The sequence below is a fragment of the Artemia sp. Qi Xiang Cuo genome, chromosome 11 (genome assembly GCF_049724085.1).
Source record: "Artemia sp. Qi Xiang Cuo chromosome 11, ASM4972408v1, whole genome shotgun sequence".
Lineage (NCBI taxonomy): Eukaryota > Metazoa > Arthropoda > Branchiopoda > Anostraca > Artemiidae > Artemia > Artemia sp. Qi Xiang Cuo.
In genome coordinates, this window is record NC_142804.1 from 37794747 (window position 1) to 37814086 (window position 19340).

Here is a 19340-nt window from a genome sequence, read left to right on the forward strand (position 1 = left end):
TAATCTATAGAAGAACAGGGTTTATTTTCCATGTGAAATATCCGTTATTTTATAAAGTGAAAAGACTATGCCAGTTTTTCACCCCGTCAAAACTCAATTTCCCTCCTAGCATTATATTTGGTAAATATTTGCCATCCTTCACCCATATAAAGTAGCCAAATAGAGCTTAATCAAGATTATATTTCACCATTTCTATGATATTGATTTCACCGAAAATGATTGAGCAGAAGAAAGCCCGATACATATTTGCTAGTTGGTATAGCACACACAACGTGACGTTTGGCTAATAGCAATAAAGTCCAATAAAAAAAATATCTCTCAGAGCTGCCAATACCTCACTAGGATGCGATAACCTATTTCTCATAAGTATTCCAATATAGTTCCACTCTCGTGTTTACCAGGTACTAAATAAGTACCAAAAGTCATGTAACATAGTTAATGCACTATCTGATTAAGGTTTTTTTCCGCTCCTTTTCCCCATCCCCCAACCCTTTTCTTGAGTACCCCTACTCCTTTTTTTCCTTTCCCCCTTCTTCTTCTCTAATAATACCCCATGAGTTGCAACATACGCACCTTCATGTCTCATAGTTTTTTTATTTTTTTACAATCGCTGACAATTTTTAACTCGGTTTAATCCTTTAGTGTATTTAGAATGTAATGCTGACTAATAGGTGCGAAGATAATTGTCATCTGTTAGTTAAATGAGAATATGCTTTGCGAAATTATGAGCGCATTATAAACTTGAAAACAACTAGATAAATTGAACTTACCCTAGAAATCGCAGATATGTCGATAGAAACTGCTTGTCCATCTGAGCGGCGTGTTTAGTGGATCACAGTGGGCCTAATTGAGTTCAGGGATCTGATTAGGTCCTTGTCAGTGTTTTCGGGGGCGAGATCAAACTTTGCCCGCTTTTGGCCTGGAGTTTGATTACCAGTGTCCTGCAATAAAAATCAATTTCAGTTTTTTTACTATGTAACTTGTAGCCTTATAGACTCAAACCCCATATCATCCTAAAACACATAGAAAAAACGAACACCACTTCAACATATTATAAAGGAAAAAAATAAATAAAATTGACTATTAGCTACGTTTGATATTTATTCAGAATATTAAGGGGGGGTTGCACCCCACCCCCCTCCCCGAAGCCCACAACAAATAAAATTACGATATTGTTTATATTTAAAGGAGACGTATTGTTCAATTTCCGTCTTAAAAAGAGATATTTCTATATAGTACTTAAGAAGCATTTTGAGCCGAATAGCCTATATCTATATGACTAGCATAAGACATATATTTAAATACGATACATAAAGAAATAAAAAAAACTTTTTTTTCCTACCCCTCCTGAGTAGGATCATTCAAGTAAGCTAAACTAATTTGTAGGTTTTTTGGGTTTCTTAAAACCCGTACCCGTTTTTTAATCAAAATATCTAAACAGTCGAACCCATCGTCAATCCGAAAGACATATGGCAGATAGCTATAGGAAAAAGAACACGCTTTTTATGATAATTCAAGAATAATGTATTTTACTTACCATTAAGATTCTTTTGCTATTCTCCATTAGAAGAAACGAATAAATTTAACTGTAAAAGCCTTATTACAAGTTCTATTATTCAACTGATACACAAAGACCAATTTGCTCTGCATTTATAGTAAAAAAACATGATTATAAGCCCTCAAGATGAAAACCAGTATTTCTAGAAAAAGACCATCTTTGAACATACGGTATGACGGAGTCAAGTTTTGGGTATTGAACCTAGGAAAAACGTGCCTGACAATGCCTAAAGTCGTGAAATATATAGATTCATGGTAGGTGCATGAACCGACGATACTGGAAATATATTCTTGTATAATTCATTATACATCCATGTTTGAGCCAGAAAAATGCGTGCTAGCTCAGAAACCAGTCTGATTGAATTACACAATCTCGTCCCTAGTTCCAAATAAAACATGATTGATAGCTTTATAGGTCCATAGTATAGGAGGTTTTGGTCACTTTTTGCTATGTGCTCGTCAAACTGCACTGTATATTCTTGTCCACGCCGCGCCTTTATATAAGACACTACTTATATGGTCTATGAACAAAACTGGATGCACGCAGTGTCTTTTGATTTAGTTTAACATTCCCAATAACATACTTTGAAAGTCAAACATAATACCCATATTTTCCCATGGGATATTGCAAAGACACCCTATTGACCATCTCGCTACACATACTTTATTCAATTTAGTTTTACATTTCCTCAAATTCTCCTGAAAGTTTCAAGTTAATACCCTATTTCGTTCCTGAAATATTGTATCTGTGCTATTTTGACAACCTGGATGTACTTAAACCCTATTTATTTAGCTCAGTGGTGGAAGTAGTAGTAGCAGTTATAGAAATAGTAGTAGTAACAGTAGTAATAGTAACAGCAGAATTAGTAGCAATAGTAATAGTCGCTGTTGTATGTAGTGGCAATCGCAGTTCCAAGTAGTCACAGTCATAGTCACAAATAGGAGTAAAAGTTGCAAATTTTTGCACTCACAAGTAGTCATAAACGCGAGCTGTCAAAGTCGTAAATCCAAGCTGCCAAAATGGCATAGGCCGGATATCTCGTGACTGGAATAGGGTATAAGGTAGAAAATTTCCGAGAAAGTTTATGACACTTTAAAACTAAATCAAAATGCAGTATGTGTATGCTGGTTGTCAGTAGGACGTTTCACCAATATCCCAAAACCGACTAGATGTATTGAGTTGGATTTTCATGGCTGCTATTATTACTGCTTCTCATACTACTATTGAACTGAATGAAAAGGGTTGAAGTGCTTTTAGGTCGTCAAAGCAGCATAGATACATTCTCTGTGTTATTGAGTTTGTTTTTCCTAAAGAATATTTAGTAGTTATTGATTTTTGATTTAATACAGAGCTTTTATTCTATCTTTTAACTATTTTCACAGATATTGACGAATGTATAACAAATCCATGTCAAAGGAATAGCAAATGTGTAAATACACCTGGCTCATATCAGTGTGTTAGTAATCTACCCCAGTGTGGAAGCGGTTACGAGGCAAATCAATATGGACAATGTGTTGGTGAGTGGAAGCTCTTTTTTTATATTAATTTAAAAAAACTTTTTCCACAAAATAAGTTTTACAAAGAAAAGTAAAGAACTCCATTAAACCAAAAATGATCAAAAATAAAATCAAACAATCGACCAAGCGTGAAACTATCATAAATGAGCATCGATAAATAAATGAAACCCAAAACGAAAACAAACTGCAATAAATAACCGAGTCAAACTCAAAACGAGCAGAAATTAACATGAGTAGGGCTTACAACCCCTATGCCTTCCCAAGGCCAGAACATAATTTGCACTTTACTGAAAAAAATATAGATGTTTTTACTTTTATAACTTTAATAAATCAAATAATATTAACATTTCGATTAACAAATATCAGTATATGTATATTAAACTGACAACGCACATTCTATATGTATTTTTGTCAGTAAAGTGAAAATTATGTTCTGGCCTTGGGAAGGCATAGGGGATTTGAGCCGTACTTATGTTAATTTCTGCTCGTTTTGAGTTTGACTCGGTTACTTGTTATAATTTCTGTTCCTTTTGGTTTTTATTTATGTATCGATGCTGATTTGTGGTAGTTTCACGCTTGGCAGATTATTTTATTTTATTTTTTCTCATTTTTGGTTGAATGGAGTTCTTTATTTTTCTCTGAAAAACTTATTTTGTGGAAAAATTTTTGCAATTAATATCTGTTCGTTTTAAATTGACGTAGTCTTTGCAATGAAAAAGAAAATAACAGTTTAAATCTGTTCTTTTTTTAGGACTTTATAGTTTGGCCTATTATTTGTATGCTGGAGAAAATTTTTCAGCAATTTTAACAACATATAGCCTTTTAAAAATCTGGACACAAATAGTAGTGTTTAATTTAGTTTCATACCTCCTCTAGTTGACCTGAAATAGAAAACTTGATACCATTTGCAAAATACTCTGTTTAATTTCTTTGATAGCTTGCATACACTTACGCTATTTTGATTTGGTTATATTTTAAGAGCAGAAGTAGCCCCGAATGTTTGAATATAATACCCTCAGCCGTTCTTGGAATACTGCTGAGATGCCTTATTGAGAATTAGCATTAACATAGTACATTTTGATTTAATCTTAACTTACTGCCTTTGCCCTGGGGACTCTGGGGGGTTTGTCATCCTTAAATGCATAATTTCCCGAACTTTCAACTACGTTGAACAAAATGGTTATCTCTAAAATTTGATCGAATGTGTTTGGGGAAATGGGGGGGGGGCGTGAGAGGGGGTCAATTACTCTCCACTCACTGTCGAAAAAAGGGCCATTTCAGTTTCCAAACAAATGAGCCCTTTTGAAATTTTTACAACAACTTTCTATAAAAACCTTATACGCCCCCAGGGCATAACCTACAACCCTTGCACTGAGGGCTCTGAGGGGGTTATCATCCTAAAAGACCAAGTTTTCAGAACTTTCCACTACGTTGAACAAAATGAATATTTCAAAATTTTATTGGATGTGTTTGGGGAAATCGGTGGCGTGACAGGGGGGTTAGTTGCCCTTCAATCAGTGTCAACTATTACAAGGGCACTAGCCCTTTCAATTTTCAATTGAATGAGCCCTTTTTGATGTTTTTATAACATCGCTTTCTATAAAAACCTTACATGCTCCCAGGGCATAACTTATTAACCTTGCCCTGAGGGTTGTGGGAGGGGATGGGTTGTCATCCTTAAAGACCCAATTTCCAAAACCTTCAACTACGTTGAATAAAATGGCTATCTAAAAACTTTGATTGGACGTGTTTGGGGAAAAGGTGGGCGTGAGAGGGGGGTTAGTTGCCCTTCAAATCACTTTCAACTATTAAAAAGGGCACTAGCCATTTGAATTTCAAATCGAATGAACCCTTTTTCAAGTATCTATGACAAAGATTTCAATAAAAACCTTATATGCCCCCAGGGTATAACTTATAGCTGTTGCCCTTAAGACTGTGGGGGGGGGGAAGGGGGTGTCCTGCTCAAATGTATAATTTGCTGAACTTTAAACTCCGCGAAACAAAATGGCTTTCCCAAAATTTTTATTGGATATGTTTGGGGAAATGGTGGGTGTGGGAAAGGGTGTTAGTTGCCTTCCAATCACTTTTGACTATTAAAACGGGCACTAGCCATTTCAATTTCCAATCGAATGAGCCCTTTTTGAAGTTTCTACGACAACGCGTTCTATAGAAACCCTATATGACCCCAGGGCATAACTCACAACCCTTGCCCTGAGGGCTGTGGCGGAGTGTCCTCCTCAAAAACATAATTTTTATCTGAAAATCAACAACGCTGAACAAAATGGCTATCTCAAAATTTTTATTGGTTGTGTTTTCGGAAATGGTGGGCGTGGAAGGGGTGTTAGTTGCCTTCCAATTACTTTGGACTATTAGAAAGGGCACTAGCCATTTTAATTTCTAAGCGAATGAGCCCTTTTTGAAGTTTCTACGATAACGCGTTCTATAAAAACCTTATATGCCCCCAGGGCATAACTTACAACCCTTACCCTGAGGGCTGTGAGGTGGTTGTCATCCTCAAAAACCTAATTTACAGAACTTAAAACTACGTTGAATAAAATGGCTATTTCAAAATTTTATTCGATGTGTTTGGGGGAAAGGTGGGCGTGAGAGGGGGGTTAGTTCCCCTCCAATCACTTTCGACTATTAAAGAGGGCACTAGCCCTTTGGACTTCCAATCGAATGAGCCTTTTTTGAAGTTTATACGACAACGCCTTCTATAAAAACTATATATGCCCCCAGGGCATAACATACAAACCTTGCCCCGAAGGCTGTGGGAGAGTTTCCTCCTCAAAAATATAATTTCTAACTGGAAATCAACTACGCTGAACAAAATGGCTATCTCAAAATTTTGATTGGATGTGTTAAATGGAGGGCGTGGAAGGGGTTTTAGTTGGCTTCCAATCTCTTTCGACTATTAAAAAGGGCCCAAGCTACTCCGATTTCCAATTGAATGAGCCCTTTCCGAAGTTTCTGCGACAGCTTCTTCGATACGAAGTGCCCTGCTCTAAAGGAAAAAAATAATAAATAATACATTGTGCCAACATCGTTCTTATAGGCCCCCAGGGCATAACTTAAAATCCTTGTCCCGTAGGTTGTGGGGGATTGTCCTCCTCAAAAACATATTTTATATCTGAAAATCAACTATTCAGAACATAATGGCTATCTAGAACTTGTGATTGGATGTATTTGTGGGAATGATGGGCGTGGGGGGGAGGGCTAGTTGTCCTCCAATCACTTTTGACTATAAAAAGGGCACTAGACACTCCAGTTTCCAATCGAATGAGCCCTTTTTTAAGTTTCTATGACAACTCCTTCGATACGAAGTGTCGGGGTATGGAGAAAAAAGAAATAAATAATACATTGTGCCCACATCGTTCTTTACTTAGGCTGCGCTATCGCGCTGCCTATGATTTAACTGAATGTTCTCTTTAATGATGTAATTAAATTAAAAAAACAAGTTTTTTTCAACTGAAAGTAAGGAGCGACATTAATGCTTAAAACGAACAGAAATTATTCCGTATATGCAAGGGGCTGTCCCCTACTCAGCGCCCCGCTCTTTACGCTAAAGTTTTTTATTGTTTTAAATAATAGAGCTGTGAGAAAGAGTCAAACGTTAGCGTAAAGAGCGCGGCGTTGAGGAGGGGACAGCCCCTTTCATATACGGAATAATTTCTGTTCGTTTTAAGTTTTAATGTCGCTCCTTACTTTCGATTAAAAAAAAACTTGTTTTTTTTTATTTAATCTCTGAACGTTTTAGAATTAATGCAGGTTTGATTTTGACTCACCGTACATGAATAATTAAAACGAAATTTGTATATTAATTTTTCTTTTTTTAGGATTTTTGTACGATACGACAGATGCAACAGATACGATACAATAAAATTTTTGTTCGAATCACAAACCCTGAATCACAAATGCCGTTTAATTAGAATAAATAGCTCTTTTGAAAGTACTAATAAAAACTTTAGCGTAAAGAGTGAGGCATTGACTAGGGGCGAACCCCCATATATACATAATAATTTCTGTTCGTTTTAAGTTTTAATGTTGCTCCGTACTTTCAGTTGAAAAAAAAACTTGTTTTTGTTTAATTTCTGATCAGGTGATCAGGTGACTTCGGGAAAAAATGAGCGTGGGAGGGGTCCTAGTTGTCCTCCAATTTTTTTAGTCACTTAAAAAGGGCACTAGAACTTTTAATTTCCGTTCGAATGAGTCCTGTCACGAAATTCTAGAACCACTGGGTTGATACTATCACCCCTGGGACCCCCCCCCCCCCCAAAAAAAAACAACAACAAATAAACACGCATCCGTGATCTGGCAAAAAATACAAAGTTCCACATTTTTGCAGATGGGAGCTTGATACCTCTACAGTAGGGTTTTCTGATACACTTAATCTGATGGTGTGATTTTCATTAAGATTTTGCCACTTTTATGGGGTTTCCCCCTTTTTTCGAAAATAAGGCAAAATTTTTCAGGCTCGTAACTTGTGATAGGTAAGACTAAACTTGATGAAACTTATATATTTGAAATCAGTATAAAAAATTAAATTCTTTTGATGTATCTACTGGTATCAAAAATCCGTTTTTTAGAGTTTCGATTACTATTTTGCCGGGTCGCTCCTTACTTACAGTTCGTTACCACGAACTGTTTGATACTAAAAGAAACGTTGTACTAGTGTGGAGTTAGGGCTCATATGTACGATTTTTCAAGTTTCAACTTCTTAAGACAAAATGCGAGTTGCGGTGGCAGTAATGGGAGCCAAACAATACATATCCTTAAAAATGAAAAATAGTGAAGATTGCAAGTATTACATTGTAGCAATCGATGATGTAACCATGATTTCACCTTCGTTTTAGGACAAGAGTCTTAGAACCTTTTTTCATGCCTCATTGAGGATAATTCTTTTTTAGCTGTAAGGCTGGTAATATGATCCAGCCTACCTTCTTGTTGAGCAAACGAGCTTCAAATCTCGTCAGTGTTAAACTTCTATATAGTTTGAGCTACGTATAGTAGTCTTATAACTATACCTTGCTTATGAACTCCTGGAGCCTCTAATAGTAGGGGAAAGATACGGAAAAAAATGGTCGAACCAGGAAAAAATTGGTACAGAAATTATTTTTGCACCACTGTGTTCAAAAAAGAATGCTCTACAACATATCAAAAATCTAAATCTCCATCCGTTGTGAAATTTCCTTTTTTTCACGTTTTTGCGCCTATTTATTAGATATTTCCAGAATCCGAGAATGAAGAACCGTGAAAAGAAAAGTAGTTTATTGATGGTTTCCCTTTTAAGAAACGATTGTTTTTGTGCTCTTTTATTAGACAGAAACATCACGTTTTTAATCATTTATTTCTTTTTTATGCTTTGTTTTTGTTTTTGTATGAAGTAAAAAAAAAGAAAAAAATTAACAGCCGATCGCCCATTCCGAGAGTTGAAGTTTCATTAGATGAAGTAGCCCAAAAAGGAAAAATTCCCGTCTACCCTTACCGCTTAAGTGAGACAGTACTTTCAAAGGTGCTATATGAGAAGATCCGTGGCAAAAATGTCAACGACCTGTATGCCTCACTCGATCAGCTCTGGTTAGCTACCGGGTTCCTGAATGTCCCAAGGCCGAGCTGGAATGGATTCATGCAGTCAGTTTTCTCTAACCAAATACATCATGAAACGGGAAACCTTCGCAGCAAGGCAAGCGTCTTGTTTTTGCCCATGATTGACCTCCCGTCTAGCAACAAATCCTGCCTTTACTCATCTTTGCGCTTTATAGCTTCGCAAGGCAGAACCTACGGATTCACACCCGTTCTCACATTTGACCAGCCGCTCTGGTGGAAGTCTATGAAGATGCTCTAGTCCGACACGCCGAATGAGCTGAGTAGTATTGTTCTCAAGTTAGGCGGTTTTCATTTGATGATGAGTTTCATCGGATGCATAGGACACCTCATGCAAGGTTCTGGTCTGAAAGAGGTTCTGGAATTGGTATACGCGACTGGTGCAGTGCCGTATATTCTTTCTGGAAAAGCGATTTCTAGAGCTTTTCGAGCTCACATTCTCGTGAGCTCGGCCATATATGCTCATCTCCTGGAAGAAGAGCAAGCGACGTTGACGTCTCTAGACATGTATACTGTCTTCGCTAACGTACTGGATGGATACCTCCCACCCGAAGATCTCAGTCATGATCCCCAGCTGAAGCAACTTGAAAACTTTCTCAAGCAGAGACGCCAAGACCTGCTGACTCAGAGAACTGCGAAGCTCTGGTTTCAGTATCTTGACATGGTTGGGATACTGCTTAAGTTCATACGTGCCGAGAGACTAGGCCTGTGGGATTCGCACCTACAATCTGCAGTAGAGATGCTTCCGTTTCTAGCAACATCTGGACATAACCTCTATGTCAAGTCGGTCTGGATATACCAGCAAGAGATGGCTAAGCTTCAAACTAGTCACCCACCAATCTTCGAAGCATTTGAACAGGGAGGTCACCCCATTAGAAGATCAGAGCGACGCTTGGCTGGGCTCTCGGCAGAGCGAGCAGGAGTATATGAGAAGTTTGAAAACATCGGGTGGTCTTACAACTGGAGGTTGGATGACAGAACAGCAAAGAGCCATTTGGGTTCTGTCAAGACCACCATGCCTGGAGATCAACCTCTTGATGCAAAATTTGACAAAAATTGGTTACTCGACCAGTGAGCAGCACCGCGACATGAGTTCCAGTAGAAAGGAGCGTGACTTCGACGATACCCAGAAGCTGGTCAGATACTTCGGAGAATCTTCTCCGTTCAGAGGTGACAATCAGCTTAGAAACATTGCCAACGGCATAACTTCTTCCCAAGATGTTAATGTTGACGAGGCCGATGTGGCTGGAAAGTTGATTCTAAGTAAGATGACGGGAAAAACCTTGAAGGAGCAAGTCTTCAAGAAAAAAGACCAAGTGACCCTAATGAATGCCAAAAAGGCGGGGTCCTCTGTGGTAGTGCACATAGATCTGGCGCTCCTTTTCCAGCGGTTTATAATAGTAGCCCAACGATCTGACCTCCGAGAAGAATACTTCAAGTACGAACTTTGTACGATTCCTCCTTCTCTTTTCGAAAGCGATGGCCTTATGAGAAAAGTAAATAAGCCAGAGCTTGCAAAAGCGATCTTTCAGGCTTGCGGGATTGAGACTCAGTCACCCTCAAGACCTGTTTCTGCGTGTAACATCGTCTTGGATGGTGGTTCTCTTCTACTTCGAGTTCCGTGGAAGGTAGGGTCAACCTTCAAGGTCATCTTTGCTTCATACGTCCATTACCTACAAGCATGGTACCCTAGTGCGATCGTTGTGTTTGACGGATATGAAGGTGGTCCAACAATCAAAGATGCTACCCATTTACGTCGAGCAAGGATGGTTGGCCGCCAAGTCTTTTTCAACGAAGAGATTACCCTCTGCATGAAGAAAGAAGAGTTTCTTTCATGTAAGACAAACAAAGGACGTTTCCTGAAGCTGCTCGGCAACCATTTGGAAGCCATTGGTTTCCGAATTTTCCACTCGGAAGGAGACGCAGACGTTCTGATTGTAGAAAAAGCCGTAGAAGCTGCTAGTCTTACAGACACAATCGTGGTTGCTGGTGATACTGACATCTTGGTTCTTCTGATCAGTCGATCAGATTCACGTTCCGGGCATTTATATTTCTCACCTGAAGCTAAGTTTGGCGGTACTAGTTCAGCTTGGGATATTAGTGAGATGAAGCAGAAGCTAGGAACAGATGTCAGCAATCTGATACCGTTCTGTCATGCCGTGCCGGCTTGTGACACAGCCTCTCACCTTTACGGAATAGGAAAGGGCAAAGCCTTTCAGCTGCTACTCTCCAACAAGAGTTTCAGGGACAGCGCTGCTATATTTGGCGACAAGCTCGCATCGCTTGACGATATTGTGGCAGCAGGAGAGCGAGCATTGTTGATGCTGTACGGTTGCCCTGATGTTTCGAACCTGGACACTGCCAGAAAGCTAATCTTTCACAGAAAATTGAGCACTGTCACCAATTTCTTGCATCCGCAAGAGCTGCCACCGACTGAGGCAGCAGCGAAGTATTACTCGCTACGAGTCTACTGTCAAGTTCAAGTCTAGCTCGGGAACCCAATAGACCCTTTAAGCTTAGGATGGAAACTGCAGGATAATGAAGTTTTTGCGCTAACAAAAACAGATCTCCCTGCTGCTCCGTCTCAGCTGCTGAAAGTTATCAACTGCTCGTGTTGTATTGACGGCTGTGATTCTGAAAAGTGTATCTATAAGAAAAATGGACTTGAGTGTACTATAGCCTGCCGTACCTGTAAGTGACACTCGTAAAACAATTCAAAGTTTCAAGAAGAAGAACTTAACCAAGAAGAATAACAGTTCACTGTGATGATGAAAAATCTAGTTCCTACATTTTGATGATGTGCAATTTTTATATATTTGAAAAATAAGATAAAAGCTTTTCTCTGAACACATTAATTTAGAACCTACCTTGTCTCATGGTGTTTGGCGCTGAGGTGTTTCATCACTCCTGTTTATTGTTGTTTCAAAGCCTTTTTTTTCAAAGCCTTTCGTTTACATAGCCAAATAGACTACAAGAACGACAAACTTATTCCGTAGTAGACCTTGTTAAACGCTGGTAAGAGTTTTTTTTCACCAAAGACACAGTTTTTTTCCCCATTTTTTTTTTTGGCTGATAAATATTTTTCTTTTTGTCAGGTAACGAAATGAGTATCAGAAATGAATTCAGAGCCAAAAGCTGATCTAAAAAGATGTGTAAAACATTCAAGTTTACGTTTTTAATTTTGTTCCTGGTTTTTGAGAAAATAAATAAAAAAAAATAAAAAAAAACAATTTCGCATCGAGCTACAGATTTAGATTTTTGATATGCTGTTAAGCATTTTTTTCTGGTCCGGATGGTGAAGAAACCATTTCTGTACCAATTTTTTCCTGGTCAAAACTTATTTTTCTCCTACTACTGAACTCATGCAGCTATAGAACAAAAATTGGGTTTATTTTGTAAGCTCTAAATTTTGTGAGTAACAAAGCATTTCCTTCGTTGATGATGCATTTTACATTCTGAGTGCAACGACCATCGCTCTATCAAACAGTTCGTGGTAACGAACTGTAAGTAAGGAGCGACCCGGCTCAATGGTAATTGAAACTATAAAAAACGGAATTTTGATACCAATAGATACATCAAAATAATCAGATTTTCATTCTGATTTCAAATATATAAGTTTCATCAAGATTAATTTGACCTATCAAAAGTTACGCACCTTAGAAAATTTGGCTGATTTTCGAAAAAAGGGAGAAAGACCCCCCAAACGTGATCGAACCTTAATGAAAATCTCACCGTCATATTCAGCGTATCAGAGAACCGTACTGTAGAGGTTTCAAGCTCCTATCTACAAAAATGTGGAATTTTGCATTTTTTGCCAGAAGAAAGATCACGGATGCGTGTTTTTTTGTTTTTTGTTTCTTTTTTTACCCCAGGGGTGATCGTATCGACCCAGTGGTCCTAGAATATAGTGGGAGGGCTCATTGGAACGGAAATTAAAATTTCTAGTGCCCTTTTTAAGTGACCAAAAAATGGAGGGCAACTAGCTCCCCTCCCACGCTCCTTTTTTTTCACAAAGTCACCCGATCAAAATTTTGAGATAGCCATTTTGTTCAGCATGGTCGAAAATATTTTAACTATGTCTTTTAGGATGACTTAATCCCTCGAAACCCCTAGGGGGAGGGCTGAAAGTTATGAAATTTACCCAATGTTAACATATAGTATTGGTTATTGGGAAGTATACAGAGCTTTTCATGGGTAATTTTTTCTGGTAGTGGGGGGGGAGGGGGGGGGGGGGGTTATAGGGGAGGATCTTTTCATGAAGGAAGTTTTCATGGGGGAAGGGATACTGCTATGAAGGGGGCGCCGGATTTCCCATCATTATTTTAAAGAAAATCAGAAATTAAATATAAAAAAACAAGTTTTTCAACTGAAAGTAAGGAGCAACATCAAAACTTAAAACGAACAAAAAAATATTAGCTCGATTATTCGGTTCACCTTCTAGTCAATTCCTCACTCTTTAAGCCAAAGATTTTTTTGTACTTTCGTTGGATCTATTTATTCTGATTCAGGGCCTTTGTTATTAAGGTGTAATTTTTCTAGACTCGCAGTAAAATTTAACTTTTTGAGGAAAAAGCGTGGTGTTAAAAAGGGTGCAAACCCTCAATTGTACGCAATAAACATATGTTAATATAGAAGTTTGTTACGTAAGTTAATTTGTAAGTTATGTATATTTATTACTAATAAAAATGTTTGTAAATAAAATTAAACAAGTTTCAAGAAAGCCATTTAACCAAATAAAACTAAAATTAATATGCAAATTTCGTTTTAATTATTCATGCACGATGAGCCAAAGTAAAAACCTGCGTTAATTAAAAAATGTTCACAAATGAAATAAAAAAAAAGAAGTTTTTTTTAACTGAAAGTAAGGAACGACGTTAAAACTTAAAAGGAACAGAAATTATTCTGTATATAAAAGGGGCTGTCCCCTCCTCAACGCCTTGCTCTTTACGCTAAAGTTTGACTTTCTCACAACTTAATTTTTTTAAACAATAAAATATGGTTTTAATTGCTAATTTTTTAAATTAACTTTAACGAAATTCACACCATCAGATTCAGCTTACCCACGAACATTATTAAAGAAGCTTCAAACTCCTATCTGCAAAAATGTGGAATTTTGCATTTTTAATTAACTTTAACGAAAATTACACCATCACATTCAGCAGTAGAAAGGCCTCAGGAGGTCCGATCCCTCACCCCTGCTGCCACCTATAACTTTTTTGCACACCCAAATAAGGGCATAGAGTCATTAGGGAGAACACGTGGTTAATGGGGTCAATGACCTAAATTGATTGCGTAATCAAAGTGTGTCAACAACAACAACATCGACCTTGACATTCGCTGAGAGCGTGCACTTACAACAACAACAACATCGACCTTGGAACACCTGTGCTGTCGACCTCAATTCACCTATCGTGAATCAATAATTCCCCTTAGAAACAACAAATTAATTCCCCTTTCTTGACAGATCAATCAACCAATGACATCATCTGTCAGACTTTAAAAATAATCGCCTAGAAACGATTCTCCAGGAATAGATCCAAGTCATTAATGTCATTGCCTCGGAAACAACTCTTTTGGTCGAACTCCAAAGGATATTAATAGCCAAAGGCCATGGAAACAATTATCCAAGAAACATCTTAGCGATGAATTGTTTTAGCGCGGGAATCAGGTTTCTTATTAATTTGAAATGCATTAGCGCAGAGATGCCAAAAACAAAAGGAACACGCTGAAATTACGTTTAGGGATTATTTGGGTGAAACTGTTTTAGACAGGTTATGGAAATATTTTGGCGAAACAGTTAGAGACATTTTAAAAGATGATTTTTGAAGAGATTTTAGAAGAGAATTTAATGGTGAAACTCTGTGGTCGTTATAATACACAAGTTTCATTTGAACAGTGTTGTGAGGTCCTCTAACCCAACCCCAAAGGGTTCCAATCCTCCTACCCCAACCCCAAAGGGTTCCGATCCCCCACCCCAACCCCGAAGGAAGCCCCCGATCCCCAAAGGACCCCCAAGCTCCCATAGAGCCCCAGCCCCCCAAACGCCCTCCTCAGACCCTCCAAGGCCCTCCACGGGTCCTCAAAGGGCCCCCGGACCCCCAAAGGGCACCCCGGACCCCAGAGGCCCTCCCCCCGGTCCTCAACGGGCCCCCGGACCCCCAAAGGGCCCCCCGGCCCCCACAGGCCCTCCCCCCCGGCCTCCAAGGTCCCCCCGGCCCGCGCCGCGCCGCAGGCCCGGCATGCGCCGCAGGGGGATGCACCGCGGGTCGGGGGAAGCGCCGCAGGGGATGTGCCACAGGGATGTACCAAAGGGGATTCGCATCAGGGGATGCACTGCAGGAATGTGCCGCAGGGATGTGCCACATGGATGTATCACAGGGGATGCGCTGCAGTGATGTACCACAGGAATGCGCCGCAGGGATGTGCCGCAGGGGATGCGCCGCAGGGATGCACCGCAGGGATGCGCTGCAGGGGATGCGCCGCAGGAATGCGCCGCAGGGATGCGTCGCAGGAATGCGCCGCTTTTTTTTGTTAGAGTTTTAGTTTACTTTGCTTTTTATTTTCTCTGGAGAAATTAGAATTGAATTATGTTCTTTGGTAAAATTCAGCAGAGAACTTGAATATTCACGATCAAAGTATAACTTTTCCTATCTTCAATGAAAAAGTTGTAACAGAACTTTAAATTTTTTCATCTCGATGTGAAAAGTCGGAACTGAATTTGAGAAAACTTAGAATTAAAGTGAAACTTTTCATCTTCACGGAAAATAATGAAAATCATAGTATAAATTTTCCTATCTTCTACGGAAAAATTTAGAACTGAACTTTAAATTTTTTCATCTCTTTGAGAAAGGTCGGAATTGAATTTAAGAAAATTTAGAATTAAAGTGAAACTTTTTATCTTCATGTAAAATAATCTGTGGAAGCTTTTTATTTTCTCTGGAGAAATTAGAATTGAATTATGTTCTTTGGTAAAATTCAGAAGAGAACTTGAACTTTTCTATCTTCTATGAAAAATTTGGAACAGTATTTTAAATTTTTTCATCTCTTTGAGAAAAATCTGAATTGAAGTGTAAAATTTTATATTATTTTAGGAAAATAGAATTGATCAATAACTTATTTCATTTTCATTGAGAAAATTCAGAATCGAAGTTGAACTTTTCTTCTTCCGGGAAAATATTTGGAACAGAACTTTAAATTTTTTCATCTCGTTGAGAAAGGTCAGAATTGAATTTAAGAAAATTTAGAATTAAAGTGAAACTTTTTATCTTCATGGAAAATATTCACAATCAGAGTATAACTTTTCTTATCTTCTACGGAAAAATTTAGAAGTGAACTTAAAATTTTTCATGTCTTGGTGAACTTAAAACTGAAGTGGAAGCTTTTTATTTTCTCTGGAGAAATTAGAATTGAATTATGTTCTTTGGTAAAATTCAGAAGAGAACTTGAACTTTTCTATCTTCTATGAAAAATTTAGAACAGTATTTTAAATTCTTTCATCTGTTTGAGAAAAATCTGAATTGAAGTGGAAATTTTTATATTATTTTAGGAAAATAGAATTGATATGGGTACACACACAAAAACTCACACACACACACACAAAAGCTTACACACACACACACAAAAACTTACACACACAAAAAAACTTACAAAAACACAAAAACTCACACACACACAAAAACTTACACCCACACACAAACTTAAACACACACAAAAACTTACACACACACATAAACTTACACACACACACAAAAACTAACACACACACACACAAAAACTAACACACACACAAAAACTTACACACAAACAAAAAATTACACACACACAAAAACTTACACATGCACACGAAAACTTACATTCACACAAAAACTTACACACACACACACACACACACAAAAACTTACACACAAACAAAAACTTACACCCACACAAAAAACTTACACACACACACAAAAACTTACACACACAAAAAAAAAATTACACACACACAAAGTAAAATACACACACAAAAACTTACACACACACATAAACAAACACTAACATAAAAAATCTTACACACACACACAAATAAAATTAAACAAAAAAAAAAAATTACAAACAAAAAAAAAATTACACAAACACAGAAAAAAAGACACACACACAAAAACTTAAACACAAAAAAAAACATAAAAGAACAATCAATATAAAAAAAAAAAAAAAAATAATACACACAAAAAATTAAACACACACAAAGAAAAACACACACAAAAAAACAAAAACACAAACAAAAACTTATACACACACAAAAACTTACACACACACACAAAAACTGACACCCAAACGAAAAAATACACACACACAAAAACTAAAAAAAAAAAAAATAATTAAAAAAACACAAACAAACAAAAAAAATTAAAAACAAAAAAAAATACACACACACAAACAAACTAACACACACACAAAAAAACTTACACACACAAAAAAAATAACACACACAAAAACATACACACACAATGACTTACACACACACACACACACACATAAACTTACAAACACACACATAAACTTACACACACACGAAAACTTACACACACACACCAAAACTTACACACACAAAAACTTACACACACACACACACACACACATACACACACTAACATACACACACACACACAAAAAAAAAATTACACACACAAAAACTTACAAACACACACAAACACAAACAAACATACACACACACACAAAAAACTTACACACACACACAAAATATTATACACACAAAAAATTACACTCACACACAAAATCTTACACAAACACGAAAAAACTTAAATGCACACAAAAACTTACATGCACGCAAAAACTTACACACACGCAAAAAAACTTACACACACGCACTAAAACTTACACACACACAAAAAAACTGACACACACACAAAAACTTACACACACACACACACACACAAAAAAAAACTTACACATGCACATGAAAACTTACATGCACACAAAAACTTACACACACACAGACACACACACACGAAAACTTACACACACACACACGTCAAAACATACACACACAAAAGCTTAGACACACAAAAACATACACACACACACACACAAAAACTAACACCCACACGCAAAAATATAAATGCACACAAAAACTTACATGTACACAAAAACTTACACACACACTAAAACTTACACACACGCACAAAAACTTACACACACACACAAAAACTAAAAAACACACACGAAAAATAACGCACACAACCACACAAAAAAACAAAAAAAAAACTTACAAAGTAAAACAAAAACTTACAAGAAAATAAAAAATAACAATCACACAAAAACTTACACACACTAACTAAATATTTAACTCACTCAAAAAAACTTACACACACACACACACGAAAACTTACACACACACACTAAAACTTACACACACACACACACAAAACTTACACACACACATGAAAACTTACACACACACACTAAAACTTACATACACACGCCAAAAATTACACACACACACAAAAACTTACAAACACACACACACACAAAAACTTACACATTCACACGAAAACTTACATGCACACAAAAACTTACATGCACACAAAAACTTACACACACACACACACACACATAAAACTCACACAAACACACACACGAAAACTCACACACACACCCCAACACTTCCACACACACACACACTTACACACACACACACACACACACACAAAAACTTACACATGCACACGAAAACTTACAGGCACACAAAAACTTACACATGCACACGAAAACTTACATGCACACAAAAACTTAGATGCACACAAAAACTTACACACACACAAAAAAACAAAACAAAAAAAAAACACAAAAAAAAAAAAAACACAAAAACAAACAAACAAAAAAACAAACACACACACGCCAAAACTTACACACACACAAAACACACACACACACACACACACACACACACACAAAACTTACACATGAACACAACAAAAACTCACACACACACGCACAAAAACTTACAACACACACACACACACAAAACTTACACACACACACACGAAAAATCACACACACAATAAATAAATTACACACACAAAAAATTACACACACACACAAACTTACCAAAACAAAACAACAATAAATACACACACACACAAACACACACAAACTTAAAAACACAAACAACAAAATACACACACAAACAAAAGCTTAGACACACAAAAACTGACACACACACACAAAAACTTACACCCACACGCAAAAACTTACAAGCACACAAAAACTTACATGTACACAAAAACAAACACACACAAACAAAAAACTGACACACACTCACAAAAAATTACACACACACACAAAAACTGACACAAACAAAAAAAATTACACACACACACACACAAAAACTTACACAACCACATGAAAACTTACATGCACACAAAAACTTACACACACACACACACACTAAAACTTACACACACACACACGTCAAAACTTACACACACAAAAGCTTAGACACACAAAAAATTACACACACACACACAAAAACTTACACCCACACGCAAAAACTTACACCCACACGCAAAAGCTTACATGCACACAAAAACTTACATTTACACAAAAACTTACACCCACACACAAAAACTTACACACACGCACAAAAAATTACACACACA

General features: G+C 37.3%; 1 protein-coding gene across 1 annotated transcript in view; it reads left to right on the forward strand.

The window, feature by feature from the left end:
* The window catches only part of LOC148946947 (uncharacterized), a 305387-nt gene that overhangs the window by 264665 nt on the left and 21382 nt on the right, over window positions 1-19340 (forward strand). Inside the window, exon 19 of the mRNA XM_089096755.1 lies at window positions 2941-3075. Coding sequence (XP_088952881.1) covers window positions 2941-3075 — 135 coding nt within the window. The remainder of the gene's footprint in view (window positions 1-2940; window positions 3076-19340) is intronic.